Genomic DNA, 15596 nt, shown 5'->3' on the forward strand with positions numbered 1-15596 from the left:
GGATGAATATCAGCAAAACTGACTTTCCATGTATTTCTTTTGAGTTTCAAACAGGAAACTTTATCTGGGAATACTTTAACGGTTCATCTCTGGAAATTTACAAAAGCTCTACAACTGTCCGTTGAAACTTCACTATAATGTGCTTAGGAGCCCTTATATGTGATATAATTATTATATGTTTTTGTCAGTAAGGATGTCTTTATGGACAAATTCCAAATGACTAAACATATATGTGTATGTGTATTTCACACATTATCAGCATAAAGTAAATGCTTACTGTTATCATTAGGATTACATAGATGAATAGATAGACAAATAGGTAGGAGGTCTGTTCAGAATGATATTATCTTGGTTGGATTGCCATTTAGTATCAGAAAAGAAAGTGTTCTTTTCAATTCCTATGAATTAAGGAATATTTTGCTATAAGCTCTAATATTCCATAATTTCCATTCAAAACAATATACCAAATGAGAAGGATGGATAGAATAGTCAAGGTTTTTAGAGAACATAAAATTTCTGAAAGTAGATTATTGGAAATGAATCTTTTGCTTCCATTGAATCTGACTTTTCTCTCTCTCTCTCTCTCTTTTTTTTTTTTTTTGTTACAGGCTTCTACCTATGAATCAAGGCAATGGATGTGGCCAATAAGTCTACCATGCTTGAATTTGTTTTGCTGGGGCTCTGTAATTCCTGGGAACTACAGATGTTTTTCTTTATGGTGTTTTCATTGTTTTATGTGGCAACAATGGTGGGTAACAGCCTCATAGTCATCACAGTTATAGTGGACCCTCACCTACACTCCCCTATGTATTTCCTGCTTACCAATCTTTCAATCATTGATATGTCTCTTGCTTCTTTTGCCACCCCAAAGATGATTACAGATTACCTAACAGGTCACAAAACCATCTCTTTCGATGGCTGCCTTACCCAGATATTCTTTCTCCACCTTTTCACTGGCACCGAGATCATCTTACTCATGGCCATGTCCTTTGATAGGTATATTGCAATATGCAAGCCCCTGCACTATGCTTCAATCATTAGTCCTCAGGTGTGTGTTGCTCTCGTGGTGGCTTCCTGGATTGTGGGAATCATGCATTCAATGAGTCAGGTCATATTTGCCCTCATGTTACCATTCTGTGGTCCCAATGAGGTAGACAGCTTTTTCTGTGACCTTCCTGTGGTGTTCCAATTGGCTTGTGTGGATACTTATGTTCTGGGCCTCTTTATGATCTCAACAAGTGGCATAATTGCATTGTCCTGCTTTATTGTTTTATTTCATTCATATGTTATTGTCCTGGTTACTGTGAAGCATCATTCTTCCCGAGGATCATCTAAGGCCCTCTCTACTTGTACAGCTCATTTCATCGTTGTCTTCTTGTTCTTTGGGCCATGCATCTTCATCTACATGTGGCCACTAAGCAGCTTTCTCACAGACAAGATCCTGTCTGTGTTTTATACCATCTTTACTCCCATTCTGAACCCAATAATCTATACTTTGAGGAATCAAGAAGTAAAGATAGCCATGAGGAAACTGAAAAATAGGTTTCTAAATTTTAATAAGGCAATGCCATCATGGTTTTCTCACACAGAACATTAATCACAATGCTGTGTTAGGCTCTTCGTTCTAGAGGGTTCTTATCAAATTGTAATTGCCAAGAATTTGTGAGGGCTCAAGTTCAGTGCATTTTGAAACTATTCTCATGATTGTGAATGTGTTCAAAACACATTTGGAATTTCAGAAAAGCAAGTTAATGAAAACAATTTATTCTAGAAACAAAGACTCTAAAAATGTCAGGAGCGATAGTTCCAGTTAGGACATTCAATATCAATAATCAATTAACTGGAAAAGAAGACCAAGGAATGAGGAGAAGAAATACAGATTAAAGCAGAACTAGGAGATTATGACAATTACACACAGTTAGCAATTGAGTCACTCAGTGAGATGCTCCTAAAGTATGACAAGTAGCAAGATTCCTACAATCCTTAGGAACTCCATACTGCTATAGGATCTTAGCCTCTGACAGAGAAGCAATGATTTTCCACATACTTTCCCAAGCCACTCCTACTTAACATTTAAACCAATTTGTGATATCTTCTATTAAAGAAAACTCTAGATATATTTTATTACGAATGTTAATGACGTCCATAAAAATGCTGTAAGTGTAGCAATCTTTACCAATCACTTTTAGTTCATCATCAAAGCAATACAGTCATATATTTCTTTCTGATAATGCAGAATGAGTAGAGAAGCTGGAGAATTCTGCAAATCAGAAAATATGAAATGAGTTGCAGATCAGTACACTTTGTTTTGTACAGACACTATGGTTGCTTAATTCCTAAGGAGTTAAAGCTAGAATTAAGTTAAGAGACACAGCTTATAATAGTTGAATTTATGGAGGGTTCACGCTTTCATTTTAAAGTGTGATATTACTTTGCATTTTGGTTGTTTTTTTTCTTGAAATATTTGGATGTAAAAATAATGAATCTGCATTTAGTAATACATTGTCAATGTAATAAGTAAGTTTTAGTACACAAATAGGTTTTGTTACTATTTTAAATAAGCCTGGTTGGGTTAATATTAGCTTTAATGTATACGAAGTATTTCTGTCACCTGCTAGTACTTACTGGAATCGCAAGTATTGAAAGAGTAATAATAATTCTGTATACTCTGTTTTGCAAATCATCTTTAAATGATGGCAAACATTCATGAGTTAACTGTTATTTAGAATTTTCTAAATGATATTGATAAAATATAGTGTCTTATATATGATCCAACATGTATCCACAAAGGGAAAGATATGTTGCAACCACAGTATTTGATAATATCAAGTTGTTATTTTCTGGTATGATTGAGTAAATGGAGAAAACAAATGAAATGCATTTATTATCATTTACGAAAGATAATTAAATAGAAAATTCTTAGATGTTCATTTTAAGCCAAGTTATAAAAGGAATGTATTTTTTCTTCATCAGTTTGTGTTTTATTTCTTTGTTAACATACTAACCAAATAAGGAACAAACTAACAGCTTGAAGGTCTGTGATATTGTGTTTAAAGCCTGAGCAGTTTTGAAATTATTAAATAATAATGTCTACAGTATTAACATAAGATAAAACATGCTTATGTAAGCGCAAAATTAGCATAATTATATTTTAAATAGGGACACAAATAGACCAGTTTAGGTTTGGAATGTGAACTTTCTCTTGGTTGCAGTTATATGTACAGATATGTTCAGATTCAAGGACTTTGTTCACGTAGAATGTTTTAGCTGGTGTTTAAAAATGCTAGAAATAATTCTTTTACTTGATATATTTATTTGTCCAGGGAATACTTTCAAAGCTGTGTTGCTTTTTGCAATATAAAACTGTGGAATCTTTTGGAAGAGAGGCTATTGATTTTCAGTGCTTTTGTGGAGAATTCTAAAACTCAAGAACATTTGCCAAAATACCCTCCAACGTGTAGCTGATCAGCAGACAACTGTATAAGTCAAGTCAATAATGAGATTAAGAAGTTGGATTGATAGTAAAGTTCTGTAGCTGATAATAAAAAGGATTACAGAAAGCCGTTGGAGGACTTCCATATGTACATGGAACTATCTACCACATTTCTTGGTGGCTTAGTGTGAGGAGTCAATATTCATGGTACCTCTGCATGTTATACAAACACTTAAAAATCTTAGGACTTTAGGACTCATGGTGGATGGTTTTATCGACATATCTCTTAGACAAGATGCTGACACTCTTTTTTTTTTTTTTTTTGGAGTCTCGCTCTGTCACCCAGGCTGGGGTGCAGTGGCAAGATCTAGACTCACTGCAAGCTCTGCCTCCCAGGTTCAGGCCAGTCTCCTGCCTCAGCCTCCCGAGTAGCTGGGACTACAGGTCCCCAGCAGCACGCCCAGTTAATTTTTGTATTTTTGGTAGAGACGGGGTTTCACCATGTTAGCCAGGATGGTCTCAATCTCCTGACCTTGTGATCCGCCCGCCTTGGCCTCCCAAAGTGCTGGGATTAAAGGCGTGAGCCCCCGCGCCCGGCCGATGCTGACACTCTTTTACCAAGGATAACTGTAGTGACATGGCCATGGACTCGTTAAGCAATAATAAGGATGGTGCCAGCTGCCACCAGAGTTTCCAGAGACAGAGGTGATGTTCTGCAGAGAATACAAGATAAGCTGACAAGTATAATTTTAAGTGATCTGCACCATCTGCAATAACACAATGGAGGGAGTTCTGGAGCATTTATAAGACCATGTTGACAAGCAACTTCATCTTCCTCTACGTGTTTAGGAAGCCAGGAAGCTTGACAATAATTGAATGAGGATGGAAAAACTGTTAAAAATCAGGCATAGATAAAAACAGATAAAGTGTAAATTTTAATATGTGAAGGAATGGGATATATGTAATAGAAATAAAAACTACAAATTATGTTTGTTTCCAAAAATGCTTAAGAAAACTTTAGAATACTATATGGTATAATGACAGTGGATTTACCATAAAGCTAGTAAAGCTTAAGTTTTAGAACTCCTCCTTTGCATGGATTTCCTCCAAGACCCTAGAATGGAACCTAACAACCTTTTATTAGTTATTTTGATTTTGATTTTTTTTTTCCTGAAACAGGTGTCCTCGAACTGTATAAGGTTTAGGCCTAGCTTGTCCAATCCATGGCCTGCAGGTTGCATGTGGCCCAGGAGATGGCTTTAAATTCAGCCCAACATAAATTTGTAAACTTTCTTAAAACATTATGAGATTTTCTTGTGATTTTTTTTTTAAAGTTCATCAGCTATCCTTAGTGTCAGTGTATTTTATGTATGGTCCAAGACAATTCTTCCAATGTGGCCCAGAGAAGCCAAAAGATTGGACACCCCTGCTTTAAAAGGCTCTGAAGTATCTAATGTGTAGTTTTAAAAGTCTTAGACTCTGGTTTCTTTCTTTCTTTCTTTCTTTTTTAAACCAGTGTTTAATACTACTTCTACTGGTAGTGGTGTAAACTTAAGCTAAATACTTAATGCCTCTTAGCTTCAGTTTCTACATCCGTTAAAGGAGGTAATAGTGGTCTCTACACCACAGAGTTATTTGAGGCATAAAAGAAGTAAACAATATAAAGCATATAGTTGTCAAAAAATGTTAGTTATTGTAACATTCTGGGTGATAACCTCTGGATATCTTTGTTTATGGGACGTGATAGTCTCTTGAGCTAACAATTGACTTGTTTAATTTAAAAGGTAAATTTTTATTTATATGTTTTAAATATTCATGTCTGTATATGTGTGTGTAAATGTTCATGTCTGTATATGTATGTCAGTATTAATTTGAAAAATTGAAAGTAACTTCCACTAGAAAATTACATTGGTTCTTACATTAGTTAAAGCTTCTGGAAACTGGGTTTTCTGTCAGTTCACAATTGTCATTAATCAAGAGAAGTATCAAGTTGTTGTGTAATCATTATGCTATTGCTTCCTTACAATGAATAAATATTAAATTGGTTTATTGATTTTAGAATGAATTTACATTACAATCGTTGTCAGAATAAGAATGATGTTTGACTCGTATTATTAAAGTAAAGAGATAGGCAGATGGATAGATTAGTAGATAGATAAAGTTTCATATTATATGAATTGTCTTATGTGAAGTATTTTTCTGCATTGATAAGGGCTTAGGATAATGTGATCACTGGATTATGTTACTATATAGAAGTTCTTGGTAAAATTCTATTATTTGTGCATATCCAGACTCTTTAGGAAAGTATTTTCAAATTTAAAAAACTACCAGTGAATCTCTTCTCTACACGTGAGTTTTTAAACAACTCAGTTAAAGTAAATTGTTGAGAGAGTTGGAGTAATCCTCTTATCCCCCTATTATTTACCTGTTATTATTTTCCATGATTTTCGGATGTGTGTGCCAATTGAAAAACGGTGAGAAGAAAACAGCCAGGGAAATCTAATTCATGTGAACTTCATGCATGTGCTCTCAGATGCCAATGAAATCCACTAAGCAACTTGATAGTTTTTCAGTTTATAAGTTTCTGTTACGCTTTGTTGTTTGGAATTATTTTTAGTGCTCTTGGTTACACCTATGAGGTAAATATGCACAAATTATTCTGGAGTATGTAGGACCAACACTCAAATGCGATTGAAAATGTGACTGGGATCATTGATTGATGTCTGTCTGTATTATTGCTAATATAACTCGATATGTTTATTTTTTCTGTCTGATTTTTGTAAAACAAACAAATAAATTCCAATATCTAGTATGTACTAAGATATTATACTTTCATTTTTATTTTTTACTCTGATAATTTACACTGCCAATATAAGGAGATTTATACCTATTTTTTAAATTAAAAAATGTTCTCGGACTGGAGGCTCCAGATTTTTTTCCCCATTAGCTTTTTTATGACTACTCAATGCAAGACGATTGTTAATTTGCCTATCTTTTTTTCTTTATGTTTTAACTGTACTAGGAATCTGAAGCCATCAACAAAAGCTAGATTTTTCTCCTTTTGCTCACTCCCCACCTGTTAAAGAAAATTTAAAGGAGAGTTTTTTTTTTTTTTAGTTTGAGACTAGAAATAGAAATTTAATTAGTAATTTGATTTTATATGATAATATATATCTAAATTTTTTCTTCTTGTTTGAGTATACTTACATTGATTGTCCTACAGTTAATAGAAACCACTAGGTAAATTAAGCAGAATTAATATAATGTATTAAATGCTTATGAATAATTCAAAGACTTACAGGAACATGCATTGGAGGCTGCTACTGGAGCTATTGTGTTCCAGAACACATTACCCCAGTAATGTGACATAAGGGCAAAAGGCAAAAAGCCTCGGTGTCATTGCCACTCCATCACCCTCAACACTCTTGAAGGTGGTGAATAGTCACTGGACACAGTTATGGCTGCCACAGTTGCTTTCCCTCACATCTCATCATCATCTTGCTCACCAGTGGCAATTATATCAGTAGATGTCTCTGCCTCACTTGTGCTTTCTAAAGCTCATTTTGTGCATCTAATTGGTGGAATCTACTTTGCATAGAGAAACTTAGCTTAAAAATCAATTTATAGATTTCAAGATTCTTATGCAACAGAAAACATGCCAATAAAGGGTGGACTGGAGGGAGACTCTGTCAATCAATCAATATACATTACTTCAATTTTTTAAAATTACAACCCTTTTATGGTAGTGTAAAAGGTAAAGAAAAATACACAAACATGTTTAGCTTAATGAAATGTTATAAGGCAAACACCATTATAATCACATCTCAAGTCACAAAATAGAACTTTGCCGGCCACTCCTGAAGTCCTCATATTTGTTCATCTCCATGACAACTCTCTCCTTCCAAAATTACCTGACTTAATTACCCTGACTTAATACATTCTTTGCATTTCTTTTCAGTTTCATGAAAAAAATATATATATACACACACACAAATATACATCCATATACACTCAAACTTAGCCTCACCAACTTTGTTTCCTTTTCTTGTAGCCTACAAGTCTCACTATCACTCTCTCTTCCATTTCTGTGTAATTTATCTTTTGAAAAGCCTGAGTTATCTACCATGTAGGGTCTCCCAGAGTCTGAAATATGCTGATTGCATGCTCATGGTACAGTTCAACATATACTTCTGTCCCTGTATTTTCTGCAAATCGCCTATCCAGCGGCATAATCATATGTAGTTTGATACTTTTTGTAAGACAAATTACAGAGGATGTTATATTTTTTCATCCAAAATATCTTGATATCTTGCTATCTCTTTTGGGAATGACAGTACTGTTGTTGCTCAAGGCTGCAGCCTATAGTTGATATCTCTAACCATTTTTGTTGGCTGAAGCTTATTCTCTACTATATTCCTCAGGAAGTCTTGAAGACCCTATTCTCTGAATTTCAGCATGTTAGCAAGTTTCTTTGAAACATAAATGTTTCAAAGTCAATTTTGCTGTAAATTCATTGGCTATTCCTTTATTTTCTTGACTATCTTAAACTGAAATAATGACTGTATTTTTCTTCACTCGCCCTAGCATACCATATGATTAGAAGTTTGGAACTGATGTTTTAATTTTTGGAGGGAGGTATTAGTAACCCTTCTGATAGTTATATTAGTAGTCTCTCTAAAGTAATTAAATAGGATTCCATTGCACTCAAGAGATTTTAAAACATTTAAATTCCTAAATTTCCTTAAGTATATTAAAATGTACCTAAATAAAATTGTTCTTCAAGAGTAACATGTAATTGAATCATCAACATATTTATTTAACTTTTCCAATTTTTTAAAGAAAGATACCTCTCTTGCAGCTCAATTGCTTTTTTAATAAAATAAATTTGAATCCCTATTTGTATCCTGGATACCTTTTGGATCTGCCCTCCTCACCTCACATTTCGCACATGGAGAAAAAATTCTGCACTTATAAAGCAATTATGCTACAAAAAATGAAATGACTTCTTATCTTAAAGGAAAAGAACAAATTATGAATATGTTGTGAAGTAGCTCAAATAAGGTTGAGACTAGTCTTTCTGTGTGTCTGTTTCACTTAAAATTCATGTAACATTTACAAAAACACATTAACATATAGGCCATAATGTCTTGATAAATACCAGAAAATCGATAATTACAGAAGACATTAATCACAATGCGATAAAAATAATAAAATGATAAATAGTCCTTCCTTATCCACCCACTGTCCCCTAAAATAAACCCTATACCTTTGGAAAATAAAAAAAATGCTTTATCCATTAGTCAAAAAGATAATTCAAAAAAATATGTCACTCCTGTAATCCCAGCACTTTGGGAGGCTGAGGTGGACAGATCACGAAGTCAGGAGATCGAGATCATCCTAGCCAACATTGTGAAACCCCGTCTCTACTAAAAATACAAAAATTAGTTGTGCATGGTGGTGTATGCCTGTAATCCCAGCTACTCAGGAGGCTGAGGCAGGAGAATCGCTTGAACCAGGGAGTCGGAGGTTGAAGTGAGCCGAGATCATGCCACTGCACTCTAGCCTGGCGGCAGAGCGAAACTCCGTCTCAAAAAAACAAAGAAAAAAGGTTATGGTGCAGTGCATGTTGCTCAGGTGATAGGTGCACCAGGCTCTCACAAATCTCTACTGAATAACTTAGTCATGTAACCAAATACCACCTGTGCCCCAATAACTTATGGAAAAATAAAATTTAAAACTAACATTTTGAACTGAGTAACACAAATAGACTTAATATCAACAGTTGTGAAGAAAATGTCTATTCATAAATGAGCAGGTTAAAACATAAGAGAAAACACAGTAAGCTTAGTGTTCTATATACGAAATTAGAAAAAAAAAAACTAAACAGGAATAAAGAAAGAGAATGAGAAAAATCATAAATGTAACAGCAGAATATAACAACATTTTCTCCAGCTGTCTTTATGGACGTAGCTTAAGCTTAGTGTCAAAACCCTGTGAAGATGCTAGAAGGAGAGTTTTTAGACAATTTTGTTTTTTAATGTAGTACGTGTATCTGTTAGGATTTGATTAGGAAAGCTGAATCACTAAGAGTGACATGTAATAAAGAATTGATTATAAGAATTAGACATTATACAATAATAAGAATCACTGGAGAACCCTATGGAAGGCTGCTGCTTCTGAAGCTGGTGGTGCACCTGAAGTTGCTTATGGGTTAGTAAGATAGTGGCTGAAAGAAAAACTAGATATGAAATCTAAAGTTTATCTAGTTGATATTTTCTAATGAACAATCTAGCTGATATTTTCTAGTGACAATTCTAATTTCTTTCTTGGTTTTTAACTACAATTTTTTGAGTTATTTTGTTTTGTGGTGGCTCTAGGGATCATAACCTGCATGCTGATTTATCAAAATTTACTTCAGATTAATACTAATTTAGTTCCAGTAAAATATAGAAAGTTTGTTTCAGTATATCTTCATTTCCTCCCCCTTCTTTGTGCTGATATTGTCACATACATTACATCTCATATTTATAAGTAGAAAATAAAGTTTTATAATTATTTTATACAATTGATTTTCAAATCAGATTATAGAAGAAAAGAAAAAAGCCTGTTTATATAGGATTTAATATTTACCTACATAGTTAGCTTCACTCATGTTCTTTAATTATTTATGTTGAATGAGGTTACTCCCTGGTGTCTTTTTATTTCAGCTTGAAGAATTTCCTTTAGTATTCCCTGCAGAGAAGATCTAGTAATTGATTATCATTCTCTTTGAATCCAGGACTATCTTTATTTCACCTTTATTTTTGAAGGATTTTTTTCATTGCTAATATTTTTCTTTCAGTAATTTCAATATGCTATCTTACTGGTTTTTTTTTTTTTTTTTTTTTTTTTTTTTTTTTGAGACGGAGTCTCGCTCTGCCGCCCAGGCTGGAGTGCAGTGGTGGAATCTCTGCTCACTGCAAGCTCCACCTGCCACATTTACGCCATTCTCCTGCCTCAGCCTCCGGAGTAGCTGGGACTACAGGCGCCCGCCACCTCGCCCGGCTAGGATTTTTTTTTTTTTTTTTTTTGTATTTTTTAGTAGAGACGGGGTTTCACCGTGTTAGCCAGGATGGTCTCGATCTCCTGACCTCGTGATCCGCCCGTCTCGGCCTCCCAAAGTGCTGGGATTACAGGCTTGAGCCACCGTGCCTGGCCTATCTTACTGTTTTTAACCTCCATTATTTTCCAGTGAAAAGTCACTTGTTAATTTTAATGAGGTTTCTTTATCCTGATGTGTTGCCTTTCTCTTACTGACTTCACAGTTTTCTCTTTGTCTTTCAACAGTTTGAGGATGATAGTCTATAATAGGTAAGGATCTTTTTGTGTTTATCTTCTTTAAAGTTTGTTAAGGTTTTAGGATCTGTAAACTAATGTTCATCAATTTTGGGAGGTCTTGAGGTATGTTTTTCAGGTATCACATGTTTTTCTGTGCGTTTCTCTTTGGTCCTTCTGGGACTTCCATTTTGGTCATTTTGCTATAATTTTATTGTGTCCTGCCAGTCTGTGAAGCTCTGTTTATTATTCTTCATACTTTTTTTTCTTGTTTTTTTTTTTTTCAGATTTGATAATTTCTATTGATCCATCTTCAGGTTTGCTGATTCTTATGGCACCTAAAATTTGGTATCAAATTCCTCTAGTGAATTTTCATTTCACATATTTTATTTTTTCTCTTTAGAATCTCTATTGTTTATTTATGAATTATATTTCCTTATTTTCATTCTCTATTTGATGAATTATTGTTATTATTCTTTCCTTTAATTATTGTTTTCTGATCCAGTCATATCTCTCTTCTTTTTGTTTTTTTCCTAATTCTAAAAATATTTTTATTATAGATTCAGGTACCTGTGCTTGTTTGTTACATAGGTATTACATCTGTAATGGTGGGGTTTGGGCTTCTAGTGTACCCATAACCTGAATATTGGATATTGTACCCAGTGAGTAATTTTCAAACCTACCCCCTGCTGAGTCTGTTTTCCCCATCTTTATGTCCATGTGTACCCTTTCTTTAGTGCCAACTTAAAAGTGAGAACATGCAATATTTTTTATGCTTCTGTGTTAATTTACTTAGGATAATGGCCTACAGCTTCATCCATGTTTCTGCAAATGACATTTTATTCTTTTTTTATGGCTATGTAGTAATCCACGGTATATATATATCACATTTTCTTTATCCCATCAGCTGTTGGTTCTATGACTTTGTTGTTGTAAACAGTGCTTCAGTAAACATATGAATGCAAATATATTTTTGATATAATGATTTCTTTTCTTTTGGGTAGACAGCTGGTAGTTGGATTGCGGTGTTGAATGGTAGTTTTATTTTTATTTCTTTGAGATATCTCCATATTGTGCTCCATAAAAATTGAAATTACATTCACACCAACAGTGTATGAGCATTCCCCTTTCTCTGCATCCACACCAGCATCTGTTTTATGACTTTAATGAAAGCCATTCTGACTAGTGTAAGACGGTATCTCTTGTGGCTTTAATTTGCATTTCTCTGATAATTAGTCATGTTGGGCATTTTTTCATGTGTTTGTTGGCTACTTGTGTTTCTTCTTTGAGAATTGTTTATTCCTGTCTTTTGCCCAGTTTTTGATAAGGTTGTTTGCTTTTTTCTCGTTGAGGTGCTTGAGTTCCTGGTAGATTCTAGATATAAATCTCTGGTTAGTGGCATAATTTGTAAATATATTTTTCCCATTCTGTAGGTTGTCTGTCTATTCTGTTGATTATTTGTTTTGCTGTGCAGAAGCTTTCTAGTTCGTTTAAGTCCCATTTTCATATTTTTGTCTTTATCGCAATTGCTTTTGGGGTCTTCATCACAAACTCTTTGCTTAGACCAATGTCCAAAAGAGTTTTTCCAGGTTTTCTTCTAATAATTTTATAGTTTCAGGTCTTACATTTAGGTCTTTAATCCATCTTGGGGTAATTTTTGTATATGGTGAGAGGTAGGGGTCTAGTTTTGTTCTTTCACATACGGCTAGCCAGTTTTCCAAGCACCATTTATTGAATATTTATTGAATAGAGTGTCCTTTCTCCATTGCTTGTCTTTGTTGACTTTACTAAAGAACAACTGGTTACAGGTATGTGACTTTGTTTTTGGGTTCTCTATTCTGTTCTGTTGCCTATTTTTGTATCAGTACCATCCTTCTGTAGTTATTATAGTCTCATAGTACAATCTGAAGTCAGACAATGTAATACCTCCAAATTAGAGCTTTTTGCTTAGGATTGCTTTGGCTCTTTGGGATTTTTTTTTTGTGGTTCCATATGAACTTCAGGACTTTTTTTTCTGATTCTGTGAAGAATGACATTGTAGTTTGATAGGAATTGCATTGAATATGTAGATTGCTTTGGGTAATGAGGTCATTTTAATGATAGTTATTCTTCTAATTCATGAGCATGGAATGTTTTTTCATTTTTTTGTGTCATCTTCAATTTCTTTCATCAGTGTTTTGTAGTTCTCTTTGTAGAGATATTTCACCACCTTGATTGAGTATATTTCTAGGCATTTTATTTTTGCATGTGGCCATTGTAAATGTAATTGAGTTGTTAATTTGGTTCTCAGCTTGAAGATTATAGGTGTATAGAAATGGTACTAGTTTTTGTACATTGATTTTGTATCCTGAGACTCTACTGAAGTTGCTTATCAAGTCTAGGACTCTTCTAGAGGAATCTTTAGGGTTTTCTAAGTATACAATCATGTCGTCAGCAAACAGAGATAATTTAACTTCCTCTTTTCCAATTTGAATGCCTTTATTTCTTTTTCTTCCTTGATAGCTCTGGAGAGGACTGCCAGTGCTATGTTGAATAAGAGTGTATGTTTATACGCATTAATTCCTTTCTTTTAGGTTTCTAGTTTGTGTGCATAGAGGTGTTCATAGTAGCCTCTTATTACTTTTTGTATTTCTTTGGTGTCAGTTGTAATGTCATTTTTATCATTTCTGATTGTACTATTTGAATTTTCTCTTTTTTTGCTTAGTCTAGTTAGTGGTCTGTCAATTTTGTTTATTCTTTCAAAGAAACAATTTTTTGTTTTACATTGTAATCATTGATTACATTGTATTGTGTTTTGTCTCAATTTCACTTATTTCTGCTTGGATTTCAGGTGTATCTTTTCTTCTACTAACTTTGGGTTTGGTTTGTTCTTGTTTTTCTATTTCCTTGAGGTGCAACATTGTATTGTTAACTTGAGATCTTTCCATCTTTTTGATGTAAGCATTTAACACTGTAAAATTTCCTTCTAGTGCTGCCTTTGCTGTATCCCAGAGACTTTAGTATATTGTGTTTGTATTTCATTTATTTTAAAGAATTTTTATCATTTCTGTCATAATTTCATTGTTTACCCAAAAGTTGTTCGTGAGCACGTTTTTAGTTTCCATGTACTGGCGTAGTTTTGGAGTACTTTTGGTATTAATTTCTAATTTTATTCCAGTGTGATCCAGAAGGTACTGGATATAATCTCAATTTTTAAAAATTTATTGAGAGTTGCATTATGCCTGAGTATATGGTTGATTTTGAAGGGTATTCTGTGTGCAGATAAGAGAAATGTATATTCTGCAGTTGTTGAGTAAAATGTTCCATAGATGTCTATTAGGTCCATTTGGTGTATCATTCAGTTTAAGGCTAGAGTTTCTTTGTTGATTCTCTGCTTCAATGATCTATTTAGTGATTTCAGTGGGATATTAAAGTCCCCCACTATTATTATTGTTATTATTATTATTATTATTTTGAGACAGAGTCTCCCTCTGTCACCCAGGCTGAGTGCAGTGGTGGGATCTTGGCTCACTGCAACTTTCGCCTCCTGGGTTCAAGTGATTTGTATGCCTTAGCCTACTGAGTAGCTGGGATTACAGGTGCACACCACCATGCCTGGCTAGTTTTTTGTATTCTTAGTAGAGATGGGGTTCACCATGTTGGTCAGGCTGGTATCGAACTCCTGGCCTCAAGTGATCCACCCTCCTCAGCTCCGAAACTTCTGGGATTACAGGCATGAGCCACTGCACCTAGCTCCCCACTATTATTTTATTTTATTTTTGAGACAGAGTCTTACTTTGTTGCTCAGACTGGAGTGTAGTGGAATGATCATGGCTCATTGCAGCCTTACCTCCTGGGCTCAAACAATCCTCCCATCTGAAGGGGTGGCCTGCCCCTCCACACCTGTGGGCGTTTCTCATTAGGTGGAATGAGAGACTTGAGAAAAGAAATGAGACACAGAGACAAAGTATAGAGAAAGAAAGAGTGGGCCCAGGGGACCAGTGCTCAGCATACAGAGGACCCACGACAGCACTGGTCTCTGAGTTCCCTCAGTATTTATTGATCATTATCTTTACCGGCTTAGAAAAAGGGAAGTGTCAGGATAATAGGATCATCTTAGGGAGAAGGTCAGCAGTAAGACATATGAATAAAGATCTCTGTGACATGAATAAGTTTAAGGAAAAGTGCTGTGCCTTGATATGCATATGCAAACATCTCCATAAACCTTTCTAGTGCATAAAGAGCAGCATTGCCGCTAGCAAGTCCCACCTTCAGCCCTAAGGCAGTTTTCTCCTTTCTCAGTAAACAGAACATACAATTGGGTTTTACACCGAGATGTTCCATTGCCCAGGGACGGGCAGGAGACAGATGCTTTTCTCTACCTCAACTGCCAACAACCGCCAACAGACCTTCTTTCCTCTTATGCTAGTCCTCCTCAGCACAGACCCTTCATGGGTATCAGGCTGGGGGATGATCAGGTCTGTCCCTTCCCACGAGGCCATATTTCAGACTATCACATGGGGAGAAACCTTGGACAATACCTAGCTTTCCTAGGCAGAGGTCCCTGCAAACTTTGGCAGTGTACGTGTCCCTGGGTACTTGAGATTAAGAGAATGGTGATGACTTTTCACGAGCATACTGCCTTCAGGTACTTGTTTAACAAAGCACATCCTGCACAGCCCAAAATCCATTAAACCTTGAGTCACCACAGCACATGTCTCTTGCAAGGGCAAGGTTGGGGGTAGGGTCACAGATTAACAACATCTCAAATACAGAACAAAATGGAGTCTCTTATGTCTACTTCTTTCTATATAGACACAGTAACAGTCTGATCTCTCTTTCTTTTCCCCACATCACCTCAGTCTCCCAA

The 15596-nt window shown here is 35.0% G+C and overlaps 1 protein-coding gene across 1 annotated transcript; it reads left to right on the forward strand.

The window, feature by feature from the left end:
• The first annotated feature begins 631 nt into the window (after nt 1–631).
• LOC103231317 (olfactory receptor 4K2) lies at nt 632–1597 on the forward strand. The gene has a single exon (XM_037987891.2). The coding sequence runs from the start codon at nt 632–634 to the stop codon at nt 1595–1597; it is 966 nt and encodes a 321-aa protein (XP_037843819.2).
• Nucleotides 1598–15596: the final 13999 nt, after the last annotated feature.

The sequence above is a fragment of the Chlorocebus sabaeus genome, chromosome 29, assembly GCF_047675955.1.
Source record: "Chlorocebus sabaeus isolate Y175 chromosome 29, mChlSab1.0.hap1, whole genome shotgun sequence".
NCBI lineage: Eukaryota > Metazoa > Chordata > Mammalia > Primates > Cercopithecidae > Chlorocebus > Chlorocebus sabaeus.